The 12,961-nt window shown below is 45.1% G+C and overlaps 1 protein-coding gene across 1 annotated transcript; it reads right to left on the minus strand.

The window, feature by feature from the left end:
• Positions 1-865: 865 nt before the first annotated feature.
• On the minus strand, positions 866-8,217 carry klf15 (Kruppel-like factor 15). The gene is made up of 3 exons (XM_053850211.1): positions 8,018-8,217; positions 5,536-7,047; positions 866-1,086 (listed from the first exon to the last, which is right to left on the minus strand). The coding sequence occupies exons 2-3, from the start codon at positions 6,972-6,974 to the stop codon at positions 918-920; spliced, it is 1,608 nt and encodes a 535-aa protein (XP_053706186.1). The 5' UTR covers positions 6,975-7,047; positions 8,018-8,217; the 3' UTR covers positions 866-917.
• Positions 8,218-12,961: the final 4,744 nt, after the last annotated feature.

Raw genomic sequence — 12,961 nt, forward strand, 5'->3', positions numbered from 1 at the left:
TTTGTGAAACATGAAGAGTGTGAGGGGTATTTGCAGTTGGGCTTCAACTCCTCTTATTGTCAGAAATATTAGACTGTAGTTGAGCGGAGAATTCACATGTCGTCCTGATGAAAGCAGCATGATGAATTACAGACTTGTGCTAGAACACTTGTGATCATGACTGGATTTAGCAGCACCTCCATTTTGATCCACAAAGGCTTTTTCACAGGGAGGCGAGGCAACAAGAAAGGCGACGGCTCTCTGAAGGCTGGGCAAGCGGCCGCCGCGCGGCCAGTGCAACTTCAACCGTGGCGTGATCTTGGCGGCGAGCTTCATTCATCGAAACATCTTCTAAGCTAAGGAATGTTGATGAACCGTCCACTTTCCCATCTCCGGGGAGAGACTTGAACCCAGGCCCTGATGGTTCCCAATGGCGTTGCTAGGCAACCAATTCAAGCCATTAAGAAATGAAATTATCATTTGGCTCTAGAAATATTTACAAAAAACACCGGGGTTTTGTTTTTTCTTTTTAAATAGTACCGGACCCCTCGGAGACTTTTCTCAATATAAGGCTTTTGACATGTACAATAATAAACACGAGTCGTGTAAAAATACTTTGAATTCTTCGAGCGAGAACAAAAGTTGTAATGTACAAGAAGCTTATTCCACCTGGCGGGGCGATATCTCAAGTAACAGTTTTTACAGTCTCCACCGCGCCACCCAATAAATTATCACAGTACCATGAATGTACGTCACGCGTACAACATAAACACACACAAGTCCGCCACAAACTCCTTCAAAGGGTGTTTGGGCGCCCCCCCCTCCCCGGCCCCGCCCGCTCTCCTTCGGTACACACTGCACGAGTGTGGCGCCCCCACCCCCCCACACCCGACCCCTTCCCTCCCTCCGCTTAGTCTGTCACAGCGAGGTCACGAGGGTCAGTTGGCAGATCGTCCCGTTCTGCTGCTTCGTGGAAAGCGGTGGACTTTGAGGTGTTTGGACAGGTGATCGCTCCGCGCGAACTTCTTCTCACAGACGATGCACTGGTATGGTTTGACTCCGGAGTGGGAGCGCCGGTGTCGGGACAGCTCGTCCGAGCGGGAGAACCTGCAGGGACAAGAAAGCTGTTACTATGAGGTGACAACTTCTGTAACAGAACAGTAACGCCGTGTTTATTACATATAATAGATCAGCAAGGGCGAATAGCATAAAAGGTAACCTGAGAGGTGCGATGCTATACAAGTATTCCCTGACATTTTCTCTGTGACGTGAAAGAGTCGCCCCATTTATAGCCCAACACATGAGTGCTATGAATCCAAGCCAGGACTATTTCAGTCTCTCCCCACTCGAGTCTCTAAGGGCCCCTCAGACAACATGAGATTTAAGAAGATATCACGCCGCCCTGACACTCCTCGAAGTACATATTCTTGTGAGTATTCGCAAAGCTGCAAAGACCTTTTTAATGTGCAACACAGATTGTTTTACTGGCACCGCTCCAGCGACCGCCGCAGCTAGCAGGTGCTAAATCACCGAAATGCGAACTCACATTTATTTGAAAACATTTCCACCCAGCAAAACAGTTTATTGTTTTAATGGCCAGGTAATGACACAATAACTACCGTGGTACAAGTCGTATTGCTAGCATCCATAAACATTTCTCCTATTTTGCTGCAAATAACAACGTAACGGTAAAAAGCGACTTCGGCTGTGACACATAAATCAAGGTTAAAATGGCGGTTGCCTTTTCCATCCGTGCCACGTAATAAAAACTAATGTCAAATGTCATAAGCAAACACTGCGGTCTCCAGAGCGTGGCAAACAAACAAAGAGTGGCAGAAATCTGGACAACGACTGCAGATCTGTGAGCATTTAAAGGGTCAACTTCTCGTAATAAGCTTCAACATTTACAGCGTCAACTGCTGTCAACATGTTTTAAAATTTAATAAGGCAACATTGGCTCTCACTGTCTGTACCGTGAAACTCTAGGATCCAGTTGTAGTTCTGGAAACGGTTTCCAAGATGCGGCGCAAAGTGAAAACAGAGCTCCAATGGCAGCACTTGGAGCAGCCTTTCCACAAGCCCCGGGGGCAAAGCAAACCTCTTGAAAATGACTACAGTTGTGCGGGCTCTGTGAGTCTTTGTTCAAGCATCGAAAAGTGCTTTCATTTTTCAACAAATTGTTTATTCAATCCGGTTATTGCGGTGACTTCTTGTAAAACAAACGATTTCCTGCTCGTGATTTAAGAAAAAAAAAAAGAAGAATTTAAAGTTCTTAACTCTAGTCAGTCAAATATCAATGGTCCGTTTGGTCTTTTTTGTAAACACATAAAGGGTATTATGTAATGTACAGTGATCACGTGGCTCCTTGCGTTGGTCTCCGAGCTTCACACGCCTCTGAGCTATGCAACTATTCAAGCTGAGGCATGATAAAAACCATATAGAGGACTGGGCCGTCGCCCAACTGTTAGATGCTGTACTGTACGTCAGGTTCTTTCAGCTTAGTCAACAGTTTGATTGTTCCTCCTGATCATCTGCCAGCAGCCCTCCGCCCCTCCTTCCCCCCCACCTGCCTCTCATGTTATAGATCTACGTGTTCAGGTCACGGAGTTCACCGCTCCAAGGGTGCGTGGAGGACACTGGACGACTGCAGAGAGTTTGAGAAAACCCCGAGCTCGAGTGACAAGTTCTAACTTGTCACTACAGTCAGCAGAGCGGAGCTCCTCACCTGGAGATCCACGAAGGTGCTGAACATCCGAACTGAGGCAGGTGGAACATCAACAAACAAACCTTTAAAGCATGGCAGGAGCTGAAGCTTTGCCCTCTATCTCTCACCGCGTGCCTCTGCATTGAGCCTCCACTCTAAAGATAAATCCAACTGTGTCACGCGCTGATGTTGTTTGGCTGCAACAATGTGAGCCCACAAGGACAACAAGCCCCTGAGCCGGGGACAGACGTCAGCCACACACAGATACACACGGGCATCGTGCTGTTATTACAGCAAACTGTTTGAGCACATTCCACTGTATGTGGTGCCAGCATGAGCTTCTTCTGCATTACAACTTCCAGATTGGAGCAGCGCTTGATGAGTTATACTTCTGAGGCTCCGACACATGGATCTATTCTGAAGTCCCCGGGGTCAGAGGGCGGCGGTGCAGAGTGCAGCGAGAGGCTGACTGAACATTCGGGATTAACGCCGCTTTGGCTTTCTAATCTGAATATGTACAATTACATTTGCGTAATAACGCGTCTGCAGAAGGACAGATGGAATGTTTGCGCTGAGATTTCAGCTCTTACTTTTCAAACATTTCAAGTTGATAAACCAAACAAATCGCAGACACCAATGAGTTTCTCATGAGCCGTCAACATGGCTGTACTTGCAGTGGAACCCTTGGACTTATTCACCGACCCCCTTAACTTACACGGAAGTAGGAATTGTATTTGCAGGAATAAACAATACAAAATAACAGCAAAACAAAAAGGGGAAAAAAAGGAGCTGGGAGTTCCAGATCAAAAGAGAGAGTTGCCGCTTCTGGTGCGAAGAAAACTGCACACAATGTGGCAGCATCTGGAAGAGAGATTGCATAACACCGTGGCACTGATTTCATAGATATAATCAGTAACTGCCTCTTCTGCTTCGTGCCAAGTTTATCTCCAGTCATGGATCAGTTATTACAGTTCGCTTGAAGCGTCTGTCATTTAGAATTGAATGTCAATGGAAAAAAAACCCAACATATACCATGATATTGTTAATATTGAAATGAACTCCTTCAACCGTTTTAGGAGACATCAACGTCAAACTTGACAAAAGAAGGTATTTTACTCCCAAATATTTCCCCAAATAAAAATATGTCTAAGACGAAAACTGAAATATGTTATATACAAAAATTTGAATCTCAATTTCCATCCATCCAGTTTACGGCTTGGAAAGAATAAGACACGTTTCTAAGTCATTCCGTCTGTATTTTTTTATTTATTTTATTTTTTATGCATATTTTTCTGGTGTCTTTGCTTCTTCAGTGTCAATCGTATGTTTTTAATATTTAATGTTCATCTGTAATGTCTTTAATGTTGAAACTGCCGCCATTGAGGGAAGAATAAATGTAATCGAATTTAGTATCATCTAATGGTGCATGTTTTTCTCTGGGAAGAAAATGCAGCACTGCACATCTTTTCTAATCCTTCAAGGCGCGAACCTCATTAGCGTCGGCGGATTCCCGGGGCATCGATGGGAATTACCGATAAACAAACTTGTTTCTATTTAGAGAGGCAGCTGAGCAGCTTCCAGTGGAGATATTCAAGGTTGTCTGTGAGACTCACTGGAAAATGAGGTAATATACGAGTGAGGGCATCATCTCTCTGGCAGGATTTCATTGACCTGGCGCTACATTTCAATCCTGTTCCCAGCTCATCTTGTGCTTCAAGCCAGCGACTTGCGACCAACGTCTGAGAGAACATTGTCCACTTCTCAACGGTCTGCTATCAGATGAAGCTTATCGTGGGTCTGCCATGCACACGGCACATACGTACTTGCTTGTAATCTCAAGTATTGACCCACACCGTCAAACCCATGTCCTTATCCTTGTTTAACCATAAATATATTGTTTTGCCCTGACTTAACCCTGCCCCTGCCCATGTATGGAGACACACACGCATGAAGCCTTGGGCAATAACTGCAATATGTATCATGGGGGGACATCCATTGACCAACAGGTCAAAAGTTGGCGGCTGTACTTTGGCTGGGGGAGATTTTAGCAATGATTAAAAGGCAGAACCTGCTTCAGCTCTTCAGGCTACTTGTAAAAGGTTGTGTCACGGATTGAAAATTTATTTGGAGTTTGCTGCCAAAGATAATCGACGTCACATTTGCCAATGTGTGCGCAGACGGACAGCAAACAAGTGGAATAACTACCAGAGGGCAAAGTCTCCAGGCAGAGAACTTCAAAAGACATTGTATCTAATCTCATTTCACCGTGGTCTAAAACAGGGTGATAAGGTGGGCAACCACTAGCAGGCGCACAGCGCGCAACCGTCTGGTTCAAATGCGCACTTTAAACATGGATTCCACAAATGAATATCACTCCATTCCACGTCTGACATGGCTCTCTGTCTGCCAAACCATCTGCTAGTCTTAAACGCCTGCACAGATTCCTTTCTGCAGTGTTAACAGTCATTTATAGACCTAATAAACTACATATAAGAGTCATGATATTTATGACATCCATCTATAAATATGGGAGTATGGGAAGTCACTTATCGACCGCTATCGTCAAGAGAGTTTTTCTTTGCTTCAGGAAATTATTATTTTTCCCTCATTCGTGATAAGAATATGTTCACACTTGAGGCTTAGTCAGAGGTGACTTCCCACTGAACTGAAGTGCAAACCATCTCAAATAAGTTTATAGTTTTGCCCTACTTTTAACCTTAAGTCTGTCCTCTGGAACACGCCAGTTCATCCATTGTTGAGCCTTTATTCACTAAATAAAGGGTTAGTTATCCAAACTCTAAGACACTGACAGAAGCTTAGCATTTAAGGCGACTTCAGATGATGCTCCTCACCTCCATCCACAGCCGGCCCACGTGCAGGCGAAAGGCTTCTCCCCCGTGTGCCTCCTCAAGTGAGCCTTCAGGTGGCTGCTCTTTGTATACATCTTATTGCAGCCCGGGAACGAGCACTTGTGCATTTTAATGAGGTCCGCCACGGCGCTTTTCTGGTACCTCTGACCCGCCGTTAGGACTCCAGCCGCCGACCCGTCGCCCAGCCCGCCTTCTCCGATCCCAATGGGTTTGGCGGCAATGGGCACAGGGGCGATGCGGACGAATTTGGACGAGGCCACGCTCCCGGATTTGCTTGCGCTGCCGATGTTTGCTGGGGACAGCAGCTGAGGCACCAAGGTGAAGGTCTGGCCCTGGATGTTGAGCAGGAGCTGGGCGATTTTGATGTCCGATCCTGCCTGAGATAGGGACTTCTGCTGTTGGGATTCCTTGGCGTCTGATATGGCACTGGGGTTTGGCTCTTGTTTGATTTGTATGGGCTGGATTTGCAGGATGACAGGCACCCCGGTGGCAGCGGCAGCGCCTTGTGATGCGGCTGCAGGAGACGCTCCCTCTTCCTGTTTGATCCCGTCACCCGCAGTCGAACTGTCAATGCAATCGAGATCCACCGTCGAGGAGCTGTCCAGAGCAGAAACACCCGCTGCATGTTTGGTCTCAGCGGAGAAGGACTGTGGAGAAGGAGCCACAGGCACCGTTTGATCTGAGTTCTGCATCCCAACTCTTGCTATTGGACTTGCGCTGTCGGCCTCTACTTCCTGTGGCGCCGGCGACATTTCCACATCACTTTCCTCCTCTTCTTTCTGTGTTGCAGCAGCGATCATGTTCTCCTCCAGGAACTCCTCGATCTCCTCCAGGGTGGGCTGAAACAGAAGGGCAGCCGGATGCTGCAGCTCGTCCAGAAAGACCGGGAACTCGTAGCCGTCCTCTTTGGTTTGCTGCTGGAGGAGACTGAGCCTCTGTTCCCTCTTGGACTCCCAGTCTAAACCCATCGGTAGAAGAGAGGACTGGGAAGATGATGGGGACGACATGCACGGGGGCGAGGTTAGAGGGCTGCTACTGCTGGTGGTGCAGTTTAGTGAGGTGTTCTGAGAGAGGAGGAGGTCGAGCAGGCTGTCTTGACTTTCTCCTCCCGATGAGCTTTCACTGCTCCGGCTGCAGCGGCTCTCAAAGCTTCCGTGCCGCAGAGGCGTCGGAGACACGGATTCCGGGCTGGAGCAAAAGGAGGACTGAGGGCTGGAAGAGATGCTGCGCTCATCCTCGGACAGGCGAGGGGACAGGGAAAGCGTCACCCCCTGGTAGGGGTGAGGGTGGTGGTAGCAACTGTCTGTCACCATGACGCCCGGCGACACGCCGCCATTGGCGTGGCAGCACAGGCAGTTATAATCAGGTGAGCTGGAATGGTACAGGAAGGTTTCCTCACCAAGCGGCAAGTGATCCACCATTCCTGTGCGGGTGAATCTGCTCTGCTCTAAAGATCGACTTGAGTTTTGTCCTGGTACAGATGGCCGCTTCTTCCTGCGGACAGCAAAGATGAGATAATCCGATTAGAATCAAGAACATTTCTGATGTTTTCCAGGCACACAAACAGTCCTCCAACACAGTTAATGGTTCACCCAAAACACAATAGGTAAACCAGCAGTCCGAATACTGCAGTTTAAAGCTCACTCCAGGAAGCTTTGCAGCAGCGTTCTCCTCTAAAAGTTAACCACGTGTAAAGGAAGTGGAATTTGAAGCGCGTCTGAGCGCACCAGCTGCTCTGGAGCGCAGCACGCTGACCATGTGGGAGCAGAGGTGACCGTTTCCAGCAGCTTTAGATGTTTTCAAATCGGTCTAAACCTAAGAGACACATCGACACAAAAATACTGAAGTATAAATATAGCAAACTCTTAGGCAGCGATTGATAAGATAAGTTGTTGAACTTGAATGGCTGTGCGCCCTCTACTGTTGGGTAAATAAACAGGCACTTTAAAAAGTTTCTCGTGGAAAAAAAAAGCTTTACTGTGAGGAAGAAAGTTTGTGAGTTTTAAAGGTTTGAAAATACGCATTTACGTCTACTTTATAAATTAAAATGCATCATTTTCTCTCATAATAGATCGCGACGATCGGCCTTATTTATGGAATTTCATTTTCTGTTTTTATAAAAGTTCAGGGGGGGAGTTTGGGGAGCAGCTTGTGTGCAACGCTGTGCCCGACAGTAACCCCTCAGTCCGGGAACATCCGAACAGGCTCTTGACAGCATGAAACACTCTTCTGTCAGCGCGCTGTGTGAAAGCAACTCGGAATCTCTGGTATGTTGGACGCATCAAACCGTGACATTGACACCACATTTGTTCTTTAATACAAACAACATAGCATGACTTCAGTGCGCCGCTCTGAACTCGGCAGAAACTTGGGGATATTCAGTCAATCCAGCGACTTCTACAGAAGTAAAAAGCAACGTAGTTTCTGACCAGAACACACTTGACTCCATGTTTTTCAATCTCACCTGATAAAGCGAGGAAGTCGGGTTCCGCTTCTTGAACAATCGCTCTCCTCTTTAAGTTGCAGTCAGCGCGCACTCGTGCGTAATGGCCGTATCAATCCACAACACGATCCGCGCATAGCTGTACGCCGTCCTCGTCTCGCTCGCTCTCTGTCCCGCAAACACACGCACGCAGAGAATCCACGGTGGGAAACGTCACATGATCGAGGCTCGGTTTGTTGTACGAGTCAAAATAAGGAGGGAGGCTTTTGAAGGCTCGACTACAAGGTGCGTCATGATTGGCTCCCGGGAGAAAGAGGCAGGCCTATGGCGATGGCGTCAATGGTGTGTGTGTGTGTGTGTGTGTGTCCTGATTCCACGGGTCCTTGCAGCCTGTTTTTTTCATACACGCTCTCCATATACAGCACATGACACATTTACTTCTGATCTTATTCAGGACTGAAGACTCAACATGCCACTTCTGTCTTATATCTTATATATTTTTATGAGAATTTAGGTCTGTTTTAGTGCCATATTTTCCTGACTATAAGACGCACCAGTCAAAAAAACTCCTCATGAAGAAGGGGAAGAAGAAGAAAAAACGACTGTATAACCTAAATGAATTTAACAAAATCTGTTGCAAATTATTGTTCATGGAGAGATGACATTACCTGAGAGATAAAGATGCAAGGACGGATTTTTTTTTTTACTTTTATCATTCGGTGATGTTTCTCTCTGGGTTTTCCATTTAATGGCACCATAATGTCCATTTCTATGAAACCATTTTCCTGCTGTTGTGATGCGTAATGACTGGTGATCACGCAAGATTTCTGGCAGCAAGAATCAATAACAGCTAAAATGATGGTAACATTGTGACACAAACAGCTGACACAAACGAACTTTGGAGTTAGTCAGATGTGCTGAGGCATATTTTGAAAATCTACACACTAACGCTAAAGGACTAAAGTGACTTGTGTTGTTCCTTGACCGTGTGTCGGCTCCATTGAAAATGTGACAGACAGAAAATAGTGCGTCTCAGACTCAGGTTTGAAAGGTTTTATGTGGAAATGTGCTGTCAGTGATGCAGACATTTTGGCATCAATGAGGAAACACAATAACTTTATTTCCTATTCTACGCTATCTGGAGTGCTGCAATAACTGAACCATCCAGCAGACTACAACTGATAGACGGTTTTATCAAGATCAACCGGCCATGCAGATAACATACAAAGATGTTTATTAACGTGGGTGTTTTGTCAATAAACACCTTCCGCTGATTCAATGGCCTTCATACAACTGCAATGAAACTACAATGAAACTGGTTTGAGAGTCAATATGCAGTGTGGATCAAGAGCTTCCTTGTTCCCACTTAGCTGTATGTCATGAAGGGCAGGCAAAGCTAAGTAAGTAGATATCAAAGCATCGTGGCTGGGGGTTAACATGCACAGAAGAAGCGGAGAGAGCAAACACTTTCAAACCAAACACGAGAGCCTGGGGGCAGCGGATTGAAGTTTGGTGTTCCTTATGTGCCGTGCTGATAAGGCGGCAAAAAGATCTATAAATCAATGACAAGAATGAAGTGCAAAATTAAAGAACAATTTCGTTTTTTTCATAATTAAATAAACACAAATTGAGTTTTATAGTGCAGAAGTTCAACTCAAACAATGCAATTCTCAATTAAAACAGGATAACGAAATGTTGGTTTAACAATAGACAAAATGTAGGTGTAACCTTCTTACTAGAATCCAGAAATGTAAATTATATATTGGATAGTTGTCTTATATTATTTCGATATCCACTTACTATATATATATATATATATATATATATATATATATATATATATATATATATATTTATATATATTTATATATATATATATATACAAATAAATTCCATTTTATTTATTTTATTAAAGCTGTGAAAAGTCTTCTACTATAATCCCTGTTATTACTACATCCAGTGACTTACTTTCCAAGAGACTTGTCGTAAACATTGCGCTAGTCCGCGCTCCAGCAAGCTTCAACTCACAAACTTCCCGACACATCCCCACCTATTGGGCACGCTGCCCCTACAGGTTATGCCCGGAACTACGTCCAGTTTCTCAGATCATTGACTGAGTTCCTGTTTTAAAATAAAGCTGGATGAATGACGATTGGAGCTTCTGCCTGGTGACATGTTGTGAGTCCCGTGTTGCCGGTGTGCGAGTGTGTAAACAGGGATCAGAGCGGATCATCCTACTCATGCTCCCTCAGCAAGTTAATGCTATTACCACCTTCCAGTCTATTGAACACACCGTCACTTCATTTTAGAAGCACTGACACGTCCAGCGTCCGCCGAGCACCAGCCGCTCTGAATCAGTGACTGAGGGAGCTATTGAGCCAGTTAGAGAGTGTGTTTACATGTTGCCTAATAACATCAGTGATAGGAGCCTTTCTTTCTCTCCAGCTGAGCTGAGCTCGTATAAACACATCCGCTGGGCTCCGAGTCACTTCGCTGACTTGGACCTAATTTGATTTGCTTGCGCAGGTTGCATTGCCTTTTCGCCGTGTTCGAATCAATGATCCCTTTTGGTGCCGCCGGTGAACACAAGGAGTGTTTCAGTGTGTATTCGCACGCGGAGGAGAGTCACATGATCACACTGAGGAGGTCTGTTTTGCATATACGCTGAGCACTTTCAGATGCTGCTACAACCAGCACAGCTGTTTCTGCTGAAGACACTGGAGCGAACACTGGTAACAATAGCCACTGTTCTGACCTTTGCTGCAGAAAGCAGGGGTTCTGGAACTCTGGGGACCCCATTGGTCGTCTAACAATACAGTATGTGGGGTGTAACTTCACATTCTAGCTGGCAGCGAGTTGCACACGATGGATTTAACATTGCTAAACAAAGACCAGCTTTTCTGGCAACGTCCGTTTCTCCCTTCAACTTCTTCCACTTTCTTTGAATTTTATTTACATTCTATTCCTCCTTTTTTTAATATACACATAAAAAAAGTATTGTAAAGAATACTGCTTTGCTTTGAATAGAAAAAAGGGGGGGTGTAAAGGGTGAACTGCAATCGACAGGGGTTACATCACATCTATGGAAGAAGTTGTGGAGTAATGTTTGCGCCTGGAATTAAACAGGAGTTTTCAACACAGCACGTCTCACCACACTGGCAAATATGACAGTGATGAACGATGAATTATTGAGATTAGTGCCACCATTGATCCCAAAGAAATTTGGACAATCCAGAATTTGATCAGTGGTTCTAAACCTTGCCCTAATTTTATGTTTAGAAACAACAACAAAAAATGATGAGTCAGCTGTGGGCACTGAGAGAAAAGCAGAAACAGCAGGAAGTGATGACTTCACCTCCTATTTTTTGAGTCAAAATGATTGTTTTTCACCTTGACCAAAACCAAGATTGAGACCAAACTGAATTCAGAATACAGAAGCAAAAGCCTATTAGTCATAGAGACACACATTTTTTTCTTACTGCTGAAGAGACAGGAGTTTTTGTTTTATCTTCAGTTTGGCATCAGTCTAGGTCTTGACTCGGTCTCAGGCCTTCGATCTCTTGGTCCTGGACTTGTCTGTATGCTGTGGTCTCAACTGTGACACCAGTTTTTAAAGTGACACACTGGTAGTTTTCTCCAATTCTAGCTCCATGTAACCATTTTACAAGTGCTTTCTCAGGTCCTAAATGCAGGGAAGGTTTACTATGTTGGCTCCATGTGTTTGAGTCTCAACTTCAGAAGCAACTCCTTCAGACTAATGTCAGGAGGAAGACATCTAGGTGGTCATTCAATGAGTACCTCATTTGTATCATTTAATATCCAGGAAAACTGTCACAAATACATCTGGTCTTTCGATCTAAAGAAATAATGGCACAACCGATTCCAGCCCAAGAGGCACTTGTAAGGAAAAGCATAAGTGGTGAAAATGCCAACCAAACTAAGCATGATGTCATTTTTCACCATGACTCAGCGACTCGGCTGCTCTGACATTGTCATGTTTGATGCAAGGCAGAGCGCTTGCAAACACTGAAGCACCTGTTCTCGTCCAACAATGAGTCAAAGTGTCTTGAAAAATGCGCACGCTGGTGTCATTCCAACCGCATAAATAAATGGGCCGCTGAAGCCATCCTTCATTTAAATGGCTGTTTTTTAATTGCTGCCACGGATCAAATGGGCCATGGCTCATTCATTTGGACCCGTGCTCGGATGCAAATTCAAACAATGGCCTCTTATGTTATGGGGGTCCATGTCCTGTCAGAATGTATTTGGCATGGGCAGGTGAATCTCATCCTAAAAGCTATCTGAGGCTTCAGGTCTTCGGAAAATTGTCGGATATTTCTAAAGACTGAGTGGATGACCAGCAGCCCCACAAGAGTTTTACCTCACAAACAAACCTCCCTGAGCTCACAAACACCTCCAAACTTGAGCATTATGTAACTCCAGATGGAGGGAAATGGACTTGTTTCCATCAGTAATAGATGCAACATGCAAAATTAAAAATGAGGATTATGTCTTTTGGACGGAGTCTGTCTTCCATTAATGCGCTGCTTGTTACAAAGTAGCGTTGCAATGTAGCAACTCGCTACACCAGTCGCTGTTTCATATTCTGACTTATATATTGAGAATAAACAAAAAAAGTTTGAATATTTCTTTTTCATTGTTTATTCAGGATGAGTTTTATAATGGCTCGAGAGGTAAAGTGGAGTCGAAGTCTCACTCCTGCCGTGGCCCCGCGGAGGGATCAATTCCCTCCCGACACTTGAATGGAGGGTTTATTTTCAGTTACTTTGCAAATTCTTCCCCAGGAGCGACGGCAACACCAAACAAAGATTCACTCTGAGGATTACGTAATGACTTTCAATAAAGCCCGTCAGAAGCCGACCCCTCCGGACCCCCACCGATCACTAACACAACGACCAGCACCAACAATAACACGCACAAACAGCCCTAATGCTGTTCTTAGAC

This window comes from Synchiropus splendidus, chromosome 18 (genome assembly GCF_027744825.2).
Source record: "Synchiropus splendidus isolate RoL2022-P1 chromosome 18, RoL_Sspl_1.0, whole genome shotgun sequence".
Classification (NCBI taxonomy): Eukaryota; Metazoa; Chordata; class Actinopteri; order Syngnathiformes; family Callionymidae; genus Synchiropus; species Synchiropus splendidus.

Bases quoted from the DNA above. Each gene is read 5' to 3' on its own strand.
- klf15 (XM_053850211.1), bottom strand. From the start codon at position 6,974: ATGGTGGATCACTTGCCGCTTGGTGAGGAAACCTTCCTGTACCATTCC. The intron at 1,087-5,535 runs GTGAGGAGCATC...TTGTCCCTGCAG, and splicing joins TGGGCCGGCTGTGGATGGAG to GTTCTCCCGCTCGGACGAGC.